The sequence below is a fragment of the Pelophylax lessonae genome (genome assembly GCF_965119305.1).
Source record: "Pelophylax lessonae genome assembly, chromosome: 5".
In the NCBI taxonomy this organism is placed as follows: Eukaryota; Metazoa; Chordata; class Amphibia; order Anura; family Ranidae; genus Pelophylax; species Pelophylax lessonae.
In genome coordinates this window covers 548788069-548808264 of record NC_138772.1, presented here as the reverse complement: position 1 = coordinate 548808264, position 20196 = coordinate 548788069, and the positions used below count along the sequence as shown (strand labels likewise).

General features: G+C 47.3%; 1 protein-coding gene across 2 annotated transcripts; it reads left to right on the top strand.

Moving 5' to 3' along the window:
* Positions 1-1470: 1470 nt before the first annotated feature.
* LRRC14 (leucine rich repeat containing 14) lies at positions 1471-14822 on the top strand. 2 transcript variants are annotated; one of them, XM_082258539.1, is made up of 4 exons: positions 1471-1562; positions 3523-3858; positions 9920-10561; positions 14154-14822. In XM_082258539.1, the coding sequence occupies exons 1-4, from the start codon at positions 1474-1476 to the stop codon at positions 14722-14724; spliced, it is 1638 nt and encodes a 545-aa protein (XP_082114665.1). In that variant the 5' UTR covers positions 1471-1473; the 3' UTR covers positions 14725-14822. The 2 variants fall into 2 exon arrangements, with proteins under 2 accessions (XP_082114665.1, XP_082114666.1); XM_082258540.1 differs by having other exon boundaries at positions 1475-1533.
* The last annotated feature ends 5374 nt before the right edge of the window (positions 14823-20196 follow it).

The window sequence follows — 20196 nt, the reverse complement described above, 5'->3', positions numbered from 1 at the left end:
ATTAAATAAATAATAAATAAAAAATAAACAAAAACTAAAATATAATAAACATGACATAAATAACAAAGAAATATTAATGTTTATAATAACAATTTAAACTAATACCTTAAACGTAATAAATACTGTTATAATGAATAAATAACCAATCATAATAAATATAAATATTCTAAAAAGAAAAAAAAAGTCAATAAACAATAAATAATACATATAATATTAAATAAATAATACATATTAAATAAAACAAATGGAAACTAAAATATAATAAACAATAAATAAATAACAAATTATTATTAAGAATAATAAAAACAATTAATTATAATAAATTAAATGTAATAAAAAAATGACAAAATGAATTACAAATATAAAATAATAAATTGATAAACAATAAATGATAAATAAAATATTAAATAATACATATTAAATTTAAAAAAATTACTGAAATGTTATACACAATACATAACTAAGACATACATTTTATTAATAATAAAAACAATGTATATATAATAAATTAAATATAATAAATAACAATAATAAATACAAATAATAAAATAACTAATAAACAATAAATGATAAAATATTAAATAAATGAAACATATTAAATAAAAAGTAAATAAAAAATAAAATATAATAAACAATACATAAATAACGAATACATATTATTAATAATAAAAACTAATATTAATAATAATAATCATTATTATTCTTAATATTAATAATAAATAAATGCAATAATTAAAAAATAAATAACCAACAGTAATAAATACAAATAATAAAAAAGTAATAAACAATAAATACAATAATACATAATACACAGAAAACAAATTAATAATAATAATAATATTAATAAATTATTAATATATACAATAACCATAAATACAATTTAAAATAAATAAATAAATAATATTATTATGTAAGAGCCTGAAAAGAGGGAGCGCCACTTGCCGGCTACATTGAGGTACTGCACCTCCATACAGTCCTATGATATATCATTTTCTTATCACTGGCTGAGAGAAAAGAGAGTGAGAGATCGCCACCTCTCGGAATAACCCGGTACTGCACCCCCTATACTGTTCAAAAGCGGAGTTCACCCGGGGAGGTGTACCACCTGCCGGACACAGCCAGTACTGCACTTCAGAAGTAGTACAGCGAAGGATAATTAGAATCTATAATATCCTTCGTCGTATTACTTAGAATTGTAGAGAGGGTGCAGTACCGCATAGTGGCCACAGTGGAGGTGGCGCTCGTTTATCATCTGCTGATCTATACTGTGGAGGTCACTAGCTGATAGTCGAGCGCCACCTCTACTGTGGCCACTATGCGGTACTGCACCCCTTTTACAGAATAAAGACAACGTACTATCTAAGAGAGAGAGAGAGAGAGAGAGAGCGCCACCTGCTGGCTATATCAAATACTACGCCCCTCGGCAGATATAAGAGATGGAAATAGCGCCACCTGCCAGCCACACCGCGCCCAATGGACGTTACTTTCACTTCCTTCCACCAATCAGGAAGGGGATTCCTGATGATGTCATCGGTGAGCGCGCCCTGGGAACCTGGGTGCAGGTGAGTGTGAGTGGCCGCTGAGGGCCTGTCATGGTAGGAATGCCTTCACCCTGGGCTCGTTCTAGAACAAGTATGCAGCCAGTGAAGTCCTAGGACCCCCCAAGGCAGTGAGGAAGAATCAGCCCCCCCCCTATTTATGTGGTGACAGGTTCTCCTCCTCCAATAAACAGACTCCACCAGAGCAGCTTCCAGCGGAGGCTTCGCTCCGGGGTCACAGTGTTCTCCACCCAAAAGGGAACCTTCCATCACTCCCCTCCCCCGACTCAGAGCCTCCGCGGGTGAGCGACGACCCCGGAACCTTCCATCGTCTGCCCCCCCCCGACTCAGAGCCTCCGCGGGTGAGCGACGACCCCGGAACCTTCCATCGTCCAACCCCCCCTCTCCGACTCAGTCTTCGCAGGTGAGTGACGACCCTGGAACCTTTCATCTTCTGACCCCCCCCGACTCAGAGCCTCCGCGGGTGAGTGACGACCCCGGAACCTTCCATCGTCCAACCCCCCCTCTCCGACTCAGTCTTCGCAGGTGAGTGACGACCCCGGAACCTTTCATCTTCTGACCCCCCCCCCCCGACTCAGAGCCTCCGCGGGTGAGCGACGACCCCGGAACCTTCCATCGTCTGCCCCCCCCCCCCGACTCAGAGCCGCCGTGGGTGAGTGATGACCCCGGAACCTTCCATCGTCTGCCCCCCCCCGACTCAGAGCCGCCGTGGGTGAGTGATGACCCCGGAACCTTCCATCGTCTGCCCCCCCCCCCCGACTCAGAGCCTCTGTGGGTGAGTGACGACCCCGGAACCTTCCATCGTCCAACCCCCCCTCTCCGACTCAGTCTTCGCAGGTGAGTGACGACCCCGGAACCTTTCATCTTCTGACCCCCCCCCCTGACTCAGAGCCTCCGCGGGTGAGCGACGACCCCGGAACCTTCCATCGTCTGCCCCCCCCCCCGACTCAGAGCCGCCGTGGGTGAGTGATGACCCCGGAACCTTCCATCGTCTGACCCCCCGACTCACAGCCTCTGCGGATGAGTGATGACCCCGGAACCTTCCATCGTATGACCCCCCCAATTCACAGTCTCCGCGGGTGATTGAGGGCACTGAAACCAATGCAGGTGATGCCCACCATGCCAGTGACAGGTTACCCTTAGAGTTGGAATTGGCACCATCATGGCAGCCTTTATTGGGGGGGGCGAAAACTAACTCTATATACTGTCTATATTTCTGTCTTTGTGTGAAATTTCCCTCACTTCCCGTCTGATTAAATTGTTGTCCCCGGGACGGGAATGAGGGGAAATCCCTCCCATGGAGCCCCAGAGAGCAGTAACAACCCGGCAGGGCCCGTTCACACCCGTCCATTCCGGTGCGTTGCCTTCCCATGCGTTACGCCACATATAAGGCTCCATTCACACTTGTGTGACTCCGTAGTCGTGTGAGTTGGCGTGCACTGCTGTGTGTTTTGGGGGGTGCGTTGGGCCGATGCGCCCATTGGGGTGCCATTGACATTGGATACCAGTGCTCCCAACTTACACATCTTACTGGATAGGTGCGAATGGATCCTAATCTTTCCCCATTCCATCCACCACTAGATTAAAAAGAACAGTTTTGGGTAGAGTTGCACTTTAATGAGTTGGGTGGAGTTCTGTTAATGAGCGCCACGCAGTTTCGGAGCGCCAAATTCACCTTCCTCCCTAGACTTTTTCTACACAACCAGTAAAGTGTCACTCCTGTTATAAGAGCAATATGGAGGCTGATCTTCTGGAAATGCCAGTTTCCTGGCTGCCATGCTAAGCCCCTGACCTCAACAGAAAAAGTGTCTGGCCCTCACTGGCTGCTTGCTTGTTCCAGGTCAGTGACTCATGAAGCATTGAAGGCAGAGGATGGGAGTGACAGCCAGGCTAGTATTTTTCAGGTGGTCTCCATAACTGGTATCCTGCATTTTTCTGAGCGCTGTGTTTTTTGTCTTGACAGGGATAATGGGGGCGGAGCCATGCTGTCTCTGGTATACGCGTGCGCACAGAAGGTGGTGAGTGACCACGCCTCCCTCTGCCGGGCGCTGGATTCCATCCCCCGCGAGCTCTACCCACCGCTCTTCAGTGCCGCCTTCCTGGGGAGGAAGACTCTGGTGCTGCAGGACCTGGTGCAGCGATGGCCCTTCCCTATCCTTCGCTTCCAGGAGCTGCTACAAGTCCACCCTGGCCAGATCCACCTTCATTCCAGCTGGGAGTCCACACAGACTGTCATACTGGGCATTGTGGCATACCTGGGCGACACAATGGGCCGAGACAACGGGGCAAGTAAGAAGAGGTAAGCAACGATTCCTGAGGGGAGAGCTGGGAAAGTCTGGTGGGCTGAGTCACATAGAGATCTCCACATCAGAATCACCTTGGAAACCTGTACCATGGGAGTCAGCAGTGCCATGAATGGTCTCCATCCTCATTGGTCAATGGTCATCAAATCTTCATTCCCATAAAGTGCTTAGGAGAAAATACTGAAAACCAGGTAGGAAACCAAGGATATTCAGAGGCCAGTGGTCACCAATGTGACAAAGCCCACCACCGCGGTTGGAGATGCTACGCTTGTGACGGTGGCGGGCATCAGGCCCCTGGCCTTCTCATCCAACTCGTGACCAAGGACCAGGCAATCTCACACCCTGCCGTCACTTGTGTAACAATGCCACTCTCAGCTGCACACCACAATCTAGATGCCCGCAGGCTGAGAGCGATTGTCACCGGGCTAATTAAGCAATTAACCCTTTCTCTGCCACCACCGCAACGTTTGAGCCCAGCAGACGCTCCTGATTTTAGAAATACCAATTATGACTTTAGAATAATCATTTGTAACACGCGCTGTCACCGCAGACAGGAATGTCCGGAGGATTTATTCTAGACAGTAGCGCTCTTCAAGAGGCAGGTTCTTTGGTTAGCATGCGTTAAGAGCTTTAAAGCCCGTACACACGAGTGGAAATTCGGCTGGGAATTTTCGTCCGACGACCGATCTGCCGATTTTCGGCTTGTTAGTATGAGGCTTCCGACAACCGACTCCGACTTTTCGGCCAAAAAAATCCTGGTGTGCAGATTACAAAATTTTTGTCGACCATCAAAACACGTCCGATTTTCGTCTCATTAGTGCAGATTTCGATGGTGAAAAATCTTATGAGCAAGACTAGGCATGCTCAGAGATGAAAGAACACAAAGAAAGCAATCCAACACATGACATCACTTCTGAAGTAGAATTCTGTTGTGCGGGAAAATTCTTGTGCAGTCTAGAGCACATTCCAACCAACAGACACGACTCTGGACAAAAGACGGACGACCGGTCGGCGGAAATTCGTTGCGTGTGTACGAGGCTTTAGGGACAAGATTAACTCTTTTCAAAATAAAGTTTAATAATAAAAAGGGTTAAAATTGGTGCAAATAAAAATATTTTGAAAAATAAGATAAAGAATTAGAAATGAAGATACTTGCAGTCAATGTCCTGAGTAGTATCATAGTTTCAGAAGCTGAGCATATGTGATCGGTTCTCCACTTGATGTTTCTTCCTTGATGTTCCATGAGCACTCATCTGCTTCGCTCCTTTTTCTCTGAGACCGCAGGGGGTGTCACCGGAGGTCCTTGACCAATAAACGCAGTGGCCATGGGCGGCCCTACAGTCTAAACAATATCAAGGAACCTCCCGTATAGACAGATATATAACATAATTCATATCTTCCAATGTCTACCAGTTGCCTTCTTGAAACTGATATAGTCTTGTGCAGTATGGAATTTTATATTCATAGACACCAAACACAGGTTATCTCATATTAACCTCTGACCCATAAGGCATCTGACAGCTAGCTTGTCTTCCATAGGAGCGAACGTGATCATGTATGATCTTAATTTGATCGGTATTTTATTTCTCATCCAAATATATACTTTCTGTTAATGTGTCATGTTCCTGTCTGCATTTATGAATTGGGTATAAATTGTTAGATGTATGGGTACATCTCTAATTGAACAGTTGTCTGAGGAATTTACAACTCAGCTCTGGTTAGCCCTAATAAACATCTGCTCCGTTTATGACCCGGCCTGTCCTGTCCTACACATCTGTCAGGCTTCCTGCTGATAAGGTTTTCTTTGAAGCTCTGCATACTAAGTTAATTGGGGTGGGGGCTGGTGAGTGAGTGACCTTTTGGTTTAAAAACTATCATGGCTGAGCTCTGAGACAAAATGGTTGCCTGCGACAGCTTTTCAGGATATCCATCGCAGGATACCATTACAACGCTTACCAGAATTTGTGGACCAAGGTACCTTATAGTAAATGGGACATACAGGCAGGGATAATCACCAACGATATAGGGACCCCAATAACTCAGGAATCTTCAATCGAGATGTGTCACCACATTTCTGATAGGGTTGAACTTCTCCTTAGGTAAACTATGTCTCAAGGTTTGAGCATTTAAAAGTGTCTCCACTGAGCAGCAGTAAACAGCATTGGACTGGCTCCAACTTCTCAAACCTCGAGACATAATTTACCTAAGGAGAAGATAGTTTAACACTACCGGAAGTGTGGTGACACATCTCGATTGAAGATTCCTGAGTCATTGGGGTCCCTTTATCTATGGTGATTATCCCTGTGTTAGAAAACGCTAATTGGCTAATGCGCATGCGCGAATTAGCGCTTGGCTAATACGCATTAGCCCGGACGTTTGGCGCCAAAGAAGCCCTATTTAAAGGCAGCTGGTGCATTTGCACTTTGCTGTTTTGTCTTCTGCTCGCCTGTGTCCCCGAACCTGCTTCCTGTTGATTCCTGTCTGATACCTGTTGACCTTTGCCTCCTCCCTGACCTCGCTTGTTTGCTGCCTGTCCTGCCCCCGGCTCGTTTTGACTATTCTTCTGGATTCTCCTTGTCGGCTCATCCATCTTCGGACCTTGACCGGTTACCCTCTGGTGGGGCAACCCTGGGGATCGCGACCTGGTATCCACCTGCAGCCAAATCCATCCTCACCATCAGAGGCTCTGGTGAAGACCGGTGGATGCTTAGACTCCGCACCTCAGGCTAGCCTGTGCTACTCACCTCAGGGGTTTCCATCCAAGCTCCGCCCACCGGCAACGGTAAGCCTTCTCTGCACGACAGGCTTCCACCAGCCTCGTAACACCCTGCCTGTATGACCCATTTACTATAAAGGTACCTCGGTTCACAACTTCTGGTAAGCGTAACATCTCCAACCGTGGTGGTGGGCTTTGTCACATTGGTGACCACTGTCATCTGAATATAGTTGGTTTCCTACCTGGTTTTCAGTATTTTCTCCTAAACACTTTATGGGAATGAGGATTTGCTTTTGGATTTTCCCACTTCAACCTTGTGGACTGTTTTCACTTTTTTTTTATACTTTATTAGCTCAGTTAAATGCTTGTTGGGTGGATCATCAGCATCCCAAACAAACACCTATAGTGCCCTATTCATGTGAATGGACATCAGTCCCATGCTAGATACCAGTTTTAAAGCAACAAGCCATCACAGCTGAAGTGTAAGGCTCCAGACATTTGTACTATCTGTTCACTGAAACAGGGACCTACCCCAGCAACAGAGGACCCCTTCCTGAAGACTAAGCTAATGGTTACCACCAGTATTGGATGGACAGCCACATTAGGGATTTGAAGAAGGCACTGGTGAACACACTGCCAGGTGGGGCCCAAGATCCTGCAGGATTGTCCCAGTCATAAAGAAATTACCCAAGCAGACCATTTAGTGGAAAAATCTTTGCAATTATAGGAACTCTGAAAGACCTAGGCCTGGAACTACAGGCTGATCCTCTAGGTTGCCGGTGCCCAACATGCAGTCCTCGGGCTATTTTGCACTATAAGAATAGTAGAGAGGCAGCGGGGTGCCAGGCACTGGAATATTCTGTGGTAATGGTACTCATACCAATGCAGGGGGTTATTATTGAACTCTCTGACACCAGTGCTTGGGATTATTATTGTGGTCACTGAATCCAATGCTGGCAGTTATTATTGCACTCATTGACACCAATACTGGGGGTTATTATTGCACTCAATGACACCAATGCTGGGGGTTATTATTGCACTCATTGACACCAATACTGGGGGTTATTATTGCACTCAATGACACCAATGCTGGGGGTTATTATTGCACTCAATGACACCAATGCTGGGGGTTATTATTGCACTCAGTGAAACCAATGCTGGGGGTTATTATTGCACTCGGTGACACCAATGCTGGGGTTATTATTGCATCCATTGACACCAATGCTGGGGGTTATTATTGCACTCGGTGACACCAATGCTGGGGGTTATTATTGCATCCATTGACACTAATGCTGGGGGTTATTATTGCACTCAGTGACACCAATGCTGGGGGTTATTATTGCACTCAGTGACACCAATGCTGGGGGTTATTATTGTATCCATTGACACCGATGTTGGGAGTTGTTATTGCACTCGTTGACATGGAGGTGTTGGCGGCCGCACTTGAGGCCCTCCAAAATTTTTCAGGTTGACCACCACTTTTTTTTTTTTTTTTTAAAACCTGTGGTTTGTAAAACACACTCAAACTAATACCCGGTGCAAAAAAATAGTGCACACACAAAACACGAGGACACAAAAAAGTGCACAGGGCGCACACATGGACCTCCTCCAAAGAGGGAGGGCCCTTACTCTGATCCTCCAGTGCACAAGACTCCTGACAGGGACTGAGGTACTCACTGGTCCACCTAGCGAAACCAGGCGCACACCGTCCTCTGGGAGGTCTGCCAAAACAGACCAACCCCAAGTACTAGATGAGGCTCCCCTGAATAAAGACCCCATGAGAGAGAGAGAAAACCAGACCAGAATGCCATATCCACCCTCTCCCATGACTTTTAGGGCAGGCCCCAAGGCCTACCCCCTACTAATCAAACTGTGAATAAAGTGTACTGTGCCAACAAAGAAAAAAACAAACGTGACAAACCCACACATAGAGGTGGGGAAAGGGAAGTGGAGAAGGGCAGTAGTGCTATGGTGCAATACCACGGCAGGCTATTTGGCCAGGAATCAAAAATTCCTCTGGTCCTAGCCAAAAGGCCCAGCCCTAGAGGCAGGTGCGAAAAATGTGTCATGGTGCAGTGGCCTTGGTGCCAATAAACTCAAAGTGAACCCTATACACAATGAGTATACAGCACCCCTGGACTGCCACCCCAGGGGGACATAACACCACGGGCTTCTTTTGCAGCCCGTCCTTCCGCCAGACCAGTGCCTCTCCATCAGGGCTGCCATCGGGGGTACAGCCCATAAGGGCTGCCATCGGGGGTACAGCCCATACAGATGTAGGGGGCCCAGGCGTCCCGAGGGATGCCCAGGTTCCAAGTTGACACCTCCCCCATTTTTTCCTTTCCTCCCCTACACTGGCATCTAGTCCCTACTCTCGCTGGTGCCACCCGTTGCACTGGCTCCTGACTCCCAGCCTCCCCCTGGCTGCCGCTGTCAAAATTATTGGTTGCTAGGACCCCCTGGTGTACTTGCATTCAATCAAATGCATTCACAGGCCCAGGCAGAGGAGGAGGATGTAACTTGGTGGTCAGGCCTGGGGGGGCCCAGGCCTAAAGCTGTGTAAGGGGCCCCAAAATGTCTGATGGCTGCCCTGCTCTCCATTCTACAGGAAGGTATCAGATCTTAGAGAGCTTAGGGAAAGCCTTGCCTACAATTGGGGACAAGCCATGTGCACAAGGCCAGATTCAACCCAGGAGAAAAAAAGCCCACCCACCGCCCCCACCATTCCCACCTAATTACATCAGGGAAGTACTAACTGACCCCCCAAACTGGCCAAGGGGGTCAGGGTTCTTTCCCTAACAACTGATAAGAACAGATACTAGACTTGATCTTGGCCAAAAGGCCTAGAGACGCTGGTTGACCACCATTGCTCTAGGTGTGGGGTGGTAGACCATTGTGACTCTAAATTAGAATTGAAGACCATAACTCCCCTGGGGGGGGGTGGTCAGAATTACAATAAGTGGGTGATGATCTTGTATAGCCTCCAAGGATATGCCAATCAAATACCTGTTATGTAGAGACCAACTCAAGTAGTGGAGCGAAGTGTCTATCCTCCTGGGACACTAGCAAAAAAACTGAGGCATGCTGGATGAAGGAGGGGCTATACTTTTTCTTATTGTCAATGTCCAGTCTTCCTGTAGGTGGCAGCATAACCCAATGGTCTAAAATGTGAGGAAGAAATGGCAGTTGCTTGAATCTATTGGATCAGCATGGCTGGAGACTTCTATTTTGTTTCCTCTCCACCCTGAGCTGACATTGGCTTATGGTTTGCATGTAATGGACGTTGGGTATGTATTCACTGCTCTACCCATTTTGATATTTCTTTTTTTTTTTTTGCGTAGGGGGCAGCGTTTGCGTCTCCTGGATATGACAGGCACCCACAATGCCTTCCTGGAACAAGGCCCCGAAGCAAAGAGCGCGTTGTCACGCACGGTGACCCTGGCCAAAGCATGCATCGAGCTCTCCAGAAGACGTCGCAGCGAAGCGACACAAGCGGCGAAGAGGAGGCGGGGACACGGAAATTCTGCTCTGGTCCCGCCCGATCCCCAGGACTCTGTGCATGTGGAAGTGCGGGTGGACCTCTTCGTGAACAGCACGTCCTTCTCCGTCCTGCGGGAAGCGCTCCAGGCGAGCGTCCATGGCCCCCTTCGCCTGCGGTGCCGTGACCTGCGGGCCAAAGAGCTGTCCCTGCGGAGAACAGTGGCGCTGCTGGAGCTCCTGGAACCGGCGGGGGTGCGCCAGATTGACCTCAGCTTCAACAACCTCGGCCTGGACGGCCTCAACGCCATCCTGCCCGCCATGGCGAAATTCAGCTCCCTGCGCAGCCTCAAGCTGCCGTACAGCAATGTGGACGTCCGCCGCCTGACCCCTGACATGGAGGACGCCATGAGGAAATTCGCCGCGCTAGTTGGACAGCTGAGGTCCCTGAAGGAGCTGAACCTCGGATCCTCCCGCCTGTCCGGGCGCCTGCGGCAGGTGTTGGGGTACGACTCCCAAGTATCTTCAGAAACAATATGGCTTCCCTTAACCCTTTCACTGCCAACAACGTAACCTTTATGTTAGGGATGCACCGATACCGGTTTTCATAAGAGCGAGTATGAGAACCGATAATTGTGCTCAAGTACTCACCGATACCACGGTAGTTAACGGGCTCCCATGTTCCTCCCGGGACCACAGTAAGCGATTGGGATGACTGCCCATAGAGGAGATGGAGGAACAATTTCATCACTTCCAGTTCCAGAGTGGTCATTCCCCGCCTGCTACAGTCACGGAAGCAGCTAATCAGGTGCAATCAGTGCTTTGTTAGCTGCATTGGAGGTCAAGGGGATCTAATAGACCTATTATTGTTCTATAAAGAGGACCTCTCACCTGACAAATGCTATCAAAAGGGACTTATTAGTCCGACTCCGAACTCTCCCCAACCCCCCCCCCCCCCCCCCCCCAAAAAAAAAAATTTTGAGCCCTTCCCCCCGCCCACCAACCCCTACATACATGCATGTACGAACTTAAAGTGGAGTTCCGGTCTTGGGGGTGAATTTTAGAATTTTACCTTTTAGAAGAAATACTTAAAATGTATTCTCCAGCGCTGCCATCTCAGGTGTGGGCAGCTGAAGCCAGTGTGTCCTCTTCTGCCTGCTCTTTGGTGACGCGTCCCAGCATGCCCTGCACCGGCCCTGCACACTCTGCACGTAGCGCACTCCTGAACCCTGCACTCTGCACGTAGCGCACTCCTGAACCCTGCACTCTGCAAGTAGCGCACTCCTGAACCTTGCACTCTGTACATAGCGTAGACTTGAACTCTGCACATAATGCACTCCTGAACCCTGCACTCTGTACGTAGTGCACTCCCGAACCTTGCTCTCTGTACATAGCATAGACTTGAACTCTGCACATAATGCACTCCTGAACCCTGCACTCTGTACGTAGCGCGCTCCTGAACCCTGCACTCTGTACGTAGCGCACTCCCGAACCTTGCACTCTGTACATAGCATAGACTTGAACTCTGCACGTAATGCACTCCTGAACCTTGCACTCTGTACATAGCACACACCAGATACAACTGGTCCTTTGAGGACAACCCTACTGCTGATGCGGTCTGCGATTAAATTGAGTTTTGACACCCCTGGTATAACATAATAACAATTGGAAATCGCCACCATTTTATTCTCTGCTTTCAGAAAATAAAGCTTGTTTCGGGGGATTCAAGGCCAAAACTGAAGGGGTTGTAAAGGCAGAAGGTGCATTCTATGCATTAAGATTAAAAAGACCTTCTGTGTGCAGCAGCCCCCCTAAGACCCTTTTCACAGCTGTGTGACCTGGCAGCGATTATGCCACAACTTTTACTGAACTTGAAGCAATGCCTGTGTAATCTGGAGGTCTATGGACCTCAAGTAGCATCAAAGTTGGACCAAAGTAATGCAGGGACTACTTTAAAGTCGCTCGGACTTTAAGTTGCACAGATATGAATGGTACTCGTTGGAAATCATGGGGTATGACTTGTCATGCAACTTTGCAGTCCCTAAGTCGCAGGGCAAGTTGCACAGGTGTAAAAGGGGCCTATTACTTACCTGAGCCCATCTCTATCCAGGGATGTTGCAGCAGTGTCTCAGCTGCCCTGGACAACCCCTCCTCATTGTGTAAGACGCGATTGGCTCCCACTGTCAATCAAAGTCAGTCAGCAAATCAGGAGAGAGGGGGGGCAGGGCCAGGTCACAGCCCCATGTCTGAATGGACACGGAGCGGTGACTCGGCTCGGGTGCCCCCATAGCAAGCTGCTTGCTGTGGGGGCACTCAATAGAAGGGAGGGGCCAGGAGTGCAGAAGTGGGGCCCGAAAAGAGGAGGATCTGGGCTGCTCTGTGCAAAACCAACTACACAGAGGAGGGAAGTATGACATGCTTGTTATTTAAAAAAAAAAAAACAAGACTTTACAATCACTTTTATATATTTATTTTTTTTGTGTGTGTTGCAAAAGTCACAAAAACGTGTATGGCAGTGAAAGGGTTAAGTAGCAAGTGGGTAGGGGAAACACAAAGATGGGTCGGTGACACACAAAGGTGGGCGGGTACACATAAAAGTGGATGGGGATGCAGAATGTTGGGCGGGGGGCACATAAAAGTGGACAGGGACACAAAGGTGGGTGGGGTACACAAAAGTGGACAGGGACACACAAAGGTGGGCGTGGACAGGGACACATAAAAGTGGGTAGGGCCACACAAAGGTGGGCGAGGACACACAAAGGTGGGCGGGTACACATAAAAGTGGGTAGGGACACACAAAGGTGGGCGGAGACACATGAAAGAGGACGGGGATGCAGAATGTTGGGCGGGGGCAAATAAACGTGGACAGGGACACAAAGGTGGGCGGGGACACATAAAAGTGGACAGGGACACACAAAGGTGGGCGTGGACAGGGAAACATAAAAGTGAGTAGGGACACACAAAGGTGGGCGGGGACTCATAAAAGTGGACAGGGACACACAAAGGTGGACGGGGACACCCAAAGGTTAACGGGGGCACATAAAAGTGGGTGGGGTTACAAAAGTGGACAGGGACACAAAGGTGGGCGGGGGCAGGGACACATAAAAGTGGGTAGGGACACACAAAGGTGGGCGGGACACATGAAAGAGGACGGGGATGCAGCATGTTGGGCGGGGGCAAATAAACGTGGACAGGGACACAAAGGTGGGCGGGGACACATAAAAGTGGACAGGGACACACAAAGGTGGGCGTGGACAGGGAAACATAAAAGTGGGTAGGGACACACAAAGGTGGGCGGGGACTCATAAAAGTGGACAGGGACACACAAAGGTGGACGGGGACACCCAAAGGTTAGCGGGGGCACATAAAAGTGGGTGGGGTTACAAAAGTGGACAGGGACACAAAGGTGGGCGGGGGCAGGGACACATAAAAGTGGACAGGGACACACAAAGGTGGGCGTGGACAGGGACACATAAAAGTGGGTAGGGACACACAAAGGTGGGCGGGGGCACATAAAAGTGGACAGAGACACACAAAAATGGACGGGGACACATAAAAGTGGGTAGGGACACACAAAGGTGGGCGAGGGACAAATGAAAGTGGGCAGGGGACACATAAAGGTGGGCGGGGACACAAAAAAGGGGACAGGGACACACAAAAATGGACGGGGACACATAAAAGTGGACAGGGACACAAAGGTGGGCGGGGGGCACATAAAAGTGGGTGGGGACACATACAAGTGGGCGGGGGACACAAAAGTGGACAGGGACGCACAAAGGTGGGTGCGGGGACACATAAAAGAGGACAGGGACACACAAAGGTGGGCGGGGGCACATAAAAGTGGACGGGGACACACAAAGGTGGGCGGGGACACATAAAAGTGGACAGGGACAAACAGGTGGGTGTGGACACATACCAGTAGACAGGGACACACAAAGGTGGGCGGGGGCACATAAAAGGGGACAGGGACACACAAAGGTGGACAGGAAGATCACACTATTAGATAGGACAGGATATCGGACTCCACCTATACATATCACTTCTTGACTGAATTGTTCCTGAACTCTGTGTGCGGTAATGCTGTGTTTCTTTTGTCAGGGGCATCCAAGAGCCACTGGAGAGTCTGGAACTGGCGTTCTGTTTCCTCCTCCCTCCGGATTTGTATTATTTGACGCAGAGCCTCCACGCCTCCGCCCTGAAGAAAGTGGACATTAGCGGAACCAACCTGTCGGAGCTCCTCCTCCCCCCCTTGCTGCAGCTGCTGGCCGCCGTCTCCTCCTCCCTCCTTCACCTGGACGTCATGGAGTGCCGTCTCACTGACTCCACCCTGTCGGCGCTGGCGCCCGCTCTCTGCCGCTGTTCCCGCCTGCGGTACCTAGGACTCTTCAGTAACCCCTTATCCTCCCGGGGACTGAGGACTCTCCTCCAGGACTTCCTAGGGCTCCGGGAGCTCCGGCTGGTGGTCTACCCGTATCCGGTGGACTGTTGCGGCGAGGGCCTAGATTGGGCGGATTTTTATGGCGCACCGACGGACGGATTCATCGACCAGCAGAAGCTGGCGCGGTTCTCGGCAGAGCTGCAGGAGATGCTGGCAAGGTCGGAGCGGACGGACGTTGTGTGGACGACGGATTTGTGCCTTCACCGGAACCTGGACTACCTGAACCTCTAGTGCTGGGGGGGGGTGCGGAAATACGGACTCAGGGTTCCGATCCCCAGATTTTATTTATTAAATTTTTTTAGATAAAGACGTAAAAGTGGAACGACCATTTTTTTCTTTTTTTTTGGTTATGGGTGGAGCAGGGAAAGTTTTATTGATGACTGTAGCCCTACTGGGGGGATTTTTCACTTCCTGTTTTAGCCGACACCCACAAAATCTCTCCTACCAAAGAAATCCCTTCTGGCTCCGCCCCAACTGAATTCATTGGGCCTTCCTCTTTACATAAGCCATATGAGGTTATATTTTTTTTTTAATATTTGCATTTTTCTATGCAGTTACACACAATGATATGACCGCGTCAGAATAAAGCTTCATTTTTTTCTCAAGATATTATAATGCAGCAAAAAAATCCTCTTTGAATTGAATTAAATTTTATCTTCTCCTATTGTGTCTTCCCCGCCCCCCCCCCTCCCTCGCTGATATTTTTTACCACTTTAGCTTTTTGTTTTATATATTTTTTTGTTTACATATAAAAAACGTATTTTATTGCTGGTTAGCTAATTTAATCTAATTGCTAATTACTTAGAATCCCCAAATATATACCCTGTTAAAAAAAAAAATCAAAGAACACTTTGAAAACACGTCAGATCTCAATGTCAATGGGGAAAAGTATCATGATGGATATCTATACTGGACTGGGTAATGTGTTAGGATCTATACTGGTATGGACTGGGTAATGTGTTGGGATCTATACTGGTATGGACTGGGTAATGTGTTAGGATCTATACTGGTATGGACTGGGTAATGTGTTAGGATCTATACTGGTATGGACTGGGTAATGTGTTATGATCTATACTGGTATGAACTGGGTAATGTGTTAGGATCTATACTGGTATGAACTGGGTAATATCTTAGGATCTATACTGGTATGGACTGGGTAATATCTTAGGATCTATACTGGTATGGACTGGGTAATGTGTTAGGATCTATACTGGTATGAACTGGGTAATATGTTAAGATCTATACTGGTATGGACTGGGTAATGTGTTAGGATCTATACTGGTATGAACTGGGTAATATCTTAGGATCTATACTGGTATGGACTGGGTAATGTGTTAGGATCTATACTGGTATGGACTGGGTAATGTTTTAGGATCTATACTGGTATGGACTGGGTAATGTGTTAGGATCTATACTGGTATGGACTGGGTAATGTGTTAGGATCTATACTGGTATGATCTGGGTAATGTGTTAGGATCTCTACTGGTATGGACTGGGTAATGTGTTATGATCTATACTGGTATGAACTGGGTAATGTGTTAGGATCTATACTGGTATGAACTGGGTAATATCTTAGGATCTATACTGGTATGGACTGGGTAATATCTTAGGATCTATACTGGTATGGACTGGGTAATATCTTAGGATCTATACTGGTATGGACTGGGTAATATCTTAGGATCTATACTGGTATGAACTGGGTAATATCTTAGGATCTATACTGGTATGGACTGGGTAATATCTTAGGATCTATACTGGTATGAACTGGATAATGTGTTAGGATCTATACTGGTATGAACTGGGTAATATCTTAGGATCTATACTGGTATGGACTGGGTAATGTGTTAGGATCTATACTGGTATGGACTGGGTAATGTGTTAGGATCTATACTGGTATGGACTGGGTAATATCTTAGGATCTATACTGGTATAGACTGGGTAATGTGTTAGGATCTATACTGGTATGGACTGGATAATGTGTTAGGATCTATACTGGTATGGACTGGGTAATGTCTGTGTCGGGTCAGTAGGTCAGACAACTCTTTTTCCTTGTTGCGTATAAGGGAGTCTGCGTTCTTCTTGATATGGGACACTATGTAAATAAAGTGACCCCTGATCGTGGCTTTGTGGGCCAGCCAGTTAATCACTGGAGAAGTATCCTTGGGGTTATTGAGGCAAAATATTCCTTGAAATGTTGTTCTATATCAAAACAGACTGAGGAATTACTTGGAAGTCATTCATTCAGTCTCCTTGTCACTGTTAACCACTTTACGACCAGCGACGTAGACCTACGTCGGCTGGCTTTGCGTGGTTGTACTGGGGTGATGCCTCTAGCTAGAGGCATCATCCCAGTACCGTTTTTTAGAGCCGGCAGTCGGCTTTCCGGCGGTAACGACCGATGCGGTTCGGGAGGCGCTCGATCGTTACCCTGGCAAGCAGGAGGGGACGTCCCGTCCCCCCCCCTCCTGCCGCCTTCCGCGGCTTTGCCTGGGTCTCCCATCCCACCGGGAGACCCGAGCACCCAGCAGGCACGTCCGCTGGCTGGATGGAGTCCCGATCAAAGCCGGAAGCGGCTTCGATCGGGTCTCCGATGACGTAACCGGGAGGCAGCATCCATGACGTCACATCCGGGTTACTCTGCTGCTAAAGGCGGCAGATTCAAAAAGTGACAGTATTCAAAAATGCCGTTTTCTGCGTTTTGAATACATTGAAGTGCAGTGGGGGGGTTTGGGGTCTTTTAGACCCTCGATCCCTTCATAAAGAGTACCTGTCACTGCCTATTGCTGTCACAAAAAATGTTTACATTGCTTGTGACAGCAATAAAAGTGATCAGATTTTTTTTTTTTAAAAAAAACCTGTGTTAAAATTAAAAAAAAAAAATAAAATAAATAGAAAAAAAAAAAAAATGTAGCCGCCCCCGTCACCGTTAGCTTGCACACGAAAGAAAATGTATATGGAAGTCGTGCCGCAAATGAAATCGCTGTTCAAACCACACATGTGAGGTATCGCCGCGATCGCCAGAGCGTGAGCAATAGTTTAAAAAAAGAGCTACACTCTAACTCTAAACTGGTAACCGTTAAAAAATTTTAAAGCGTCGCCTATGGAGATTTTTATTGACCGTAGTTTGTCTCCATTCCGCGGGTGTGCGCAATTTTAAACCGTAACATGTTGGGTATCTATTTACTCAGTGTGACATCATCTTTCACAATATACAAAAAAAAATGCGCTAACTTTACTGTTTAGTTTTTTTTAAATGCAGTGAAATGTGATTTTTCGTAAATTTTTCCAAAAAAATGGCGTTCGAAAGACCGCTGCGCAAATACCGCATGACAAAAAATATTGCAATGACCGCCATTTTATTCTCCAGAGTCTTCGCTAAAAAAATATATATAATGTTTGGGGGTTATAAGTAGTTTTCTAGCAAAAAATACTGGTTTTAACTTGTAAACAAAAAGTGTCAAAAATAGGCTTGGTGGTAAAGTGGTTAAAGTGTCACATAACGTCCAGAGCAAAGAGTGGTCTGACCAGGTCACATCCACTATTTCGCTAACCCGAAAGTGGGGCACCGCATCAAGGGTCGTAAAAAAGTGGTCAATTCTGGTTAGGATCTATACTGGTATGGACTGGGTAATGTGTTAGGATCTATACTGGTATGGACTGGGTAATGTGTTAGGATCTATACTGGTATGGACTGGGTAATGTGTTAGGATCTATACTGGTATGGACTGGGTAATGTGTTAGGATCTATACTGGTATGGACTGGGCAATGTGTTAGGATCTATACTGGTATGGATTGGGTAATGTGTTAGGATCTATACTGGTATGGACTGGGTAATGTCTTAGGATCTATACTGGTATGGACTGGGCAATGTGTTAGGATCTATACTGGTATGGATTGGGTAATGTGTTAGGATCTATACTGGTATGGACTGGGTAATGTCTTAGGATCTATACTGGTATGGACTGGGTAATGTCTTAGGATCTATACTGGTATGGATTGGGTAATGTCTTAGGATCTATACTGGTATGGACTGGGTAATGTCTTAGGATCTATACTGGTATGGACTGGGCAATGTGTTAGGATCTATACTGGTATGGATTGGGTAATGTGTTAGGATCTATACTGGTATGGATTGGGTAATGTCTTAGGATCTATACTGGTATGGACTGGGTAATGTCTTAGGATCTATACTGGTATGGACTGGGCAATGTCTTAGGATCTATACTGGTATGGACTGGGTAATGTGTTAGGATCTATACTGGTATGGATTGGGTAATGTGTTAGGAATGAAAGGATGCCACATCGTTTAATGAAAGTTATCACCCTACAGAGGGCTCAATTCAAAGACACCCTGAAAATCAAAGTGAACAACTGATGCAGCAGGCTCGTCCATTTTGCTGAAATTTAATTGCAGCGACTCAGAATGGTCCTCTGTAGTTTGTATGACCCTCACGCGCTTGTATGCATGCCTAACCACGTCCTAATGAGACAACGGATGGTGTCCTGGGGTATTTCCTCCCAGATCTGGACCAGGGCATCACTGAGCTCCTGGACAGACTGAGGTGCAACCTGGTGGCATCAGATGGACCGAAACATAATGTCCCAGAGGTGTTCTATTGGATTTAGGTAAGGTGAGTGTGGGGGCCATTCAATGGTATAAATTCCTTCATCCTCCAGGAATTGGCTGCATACTCTCACCACATGAGGCCGGTCATTGTCGTGCACCAGGAGGAACCCAGGACCCACTGCACCAGCGTAGGGTCTGACAATGGGTCCAAGGATTTCATCCTGATACCTAAAGGCAGTCAGGGTGTCATTGTCTAGCCTGTAGAGGTCTGTGCGTCCCTCCATGGATTTGCCTCCCAGACCATCACTGACCACCACCAAACCGGTCATACTGAACGATGTTACAAGCAAAATAAAGTTCTCCACGGCTTCTCCAAACCCTTTCACGTCTGTCACATGTGCTCAGGGTGACCCTGCTCTCATCTGTGAAAAGCACAGGGTGCCAGTGATGGAGCTGCCAATTCTGGTGTTCAATGGCAAATGCCAATCATGCTCCATTGTGCCGGGCAGTGACCACAGGGCAACCTAGAGGATGTCGGGCCCTCAGGCCACCCTCATGAAGTCTGTTTCTGATTGTTTGGTCAGAGTCATTCACACCAGTGACCTGCTGGAGGTCATTATGTAGGGCTCTGGCAGTGCTCATCCTGTTCCTCCTTGCACAAAGGAGCAGATACCGGTCCTGCTGATGGGTTAGGGACCTTCTACGGTCCTGTCCAGCTCTCCTAGAGTAACTGCCTGTCTCCTGGAATCTCCTCCATGCTAATGAGACTGTGCTGGGAGACAAAGCAAACCTTCTGGCAATGACACGTATTGATGGGCCATCCTGGAGGAGTTGGGCTGCCTGTGCAACCTCTATAGGGTCCAGGTATGGCCTCATGCTACCAGTAGTGACACTGACCCCAGCCAAATGCAAAAAAAAAAACATTTCAGTGGCCTCCACTTGTAAAACCATTCTGTTTTGGGGGTGGTCTCATTGTTGACCATATAGTGCCCCTGTTGGTAATTTAATTAACACCAAAGCAGCTGAAACTGATTAACAACCCCCTCTGCTACTTAACTGACCAGATAAATATCCCAGGAGTTTAATTGACTTGATCCTATACCCTGATTAAAAAGTGTTCCTTTTATTTTTTTGA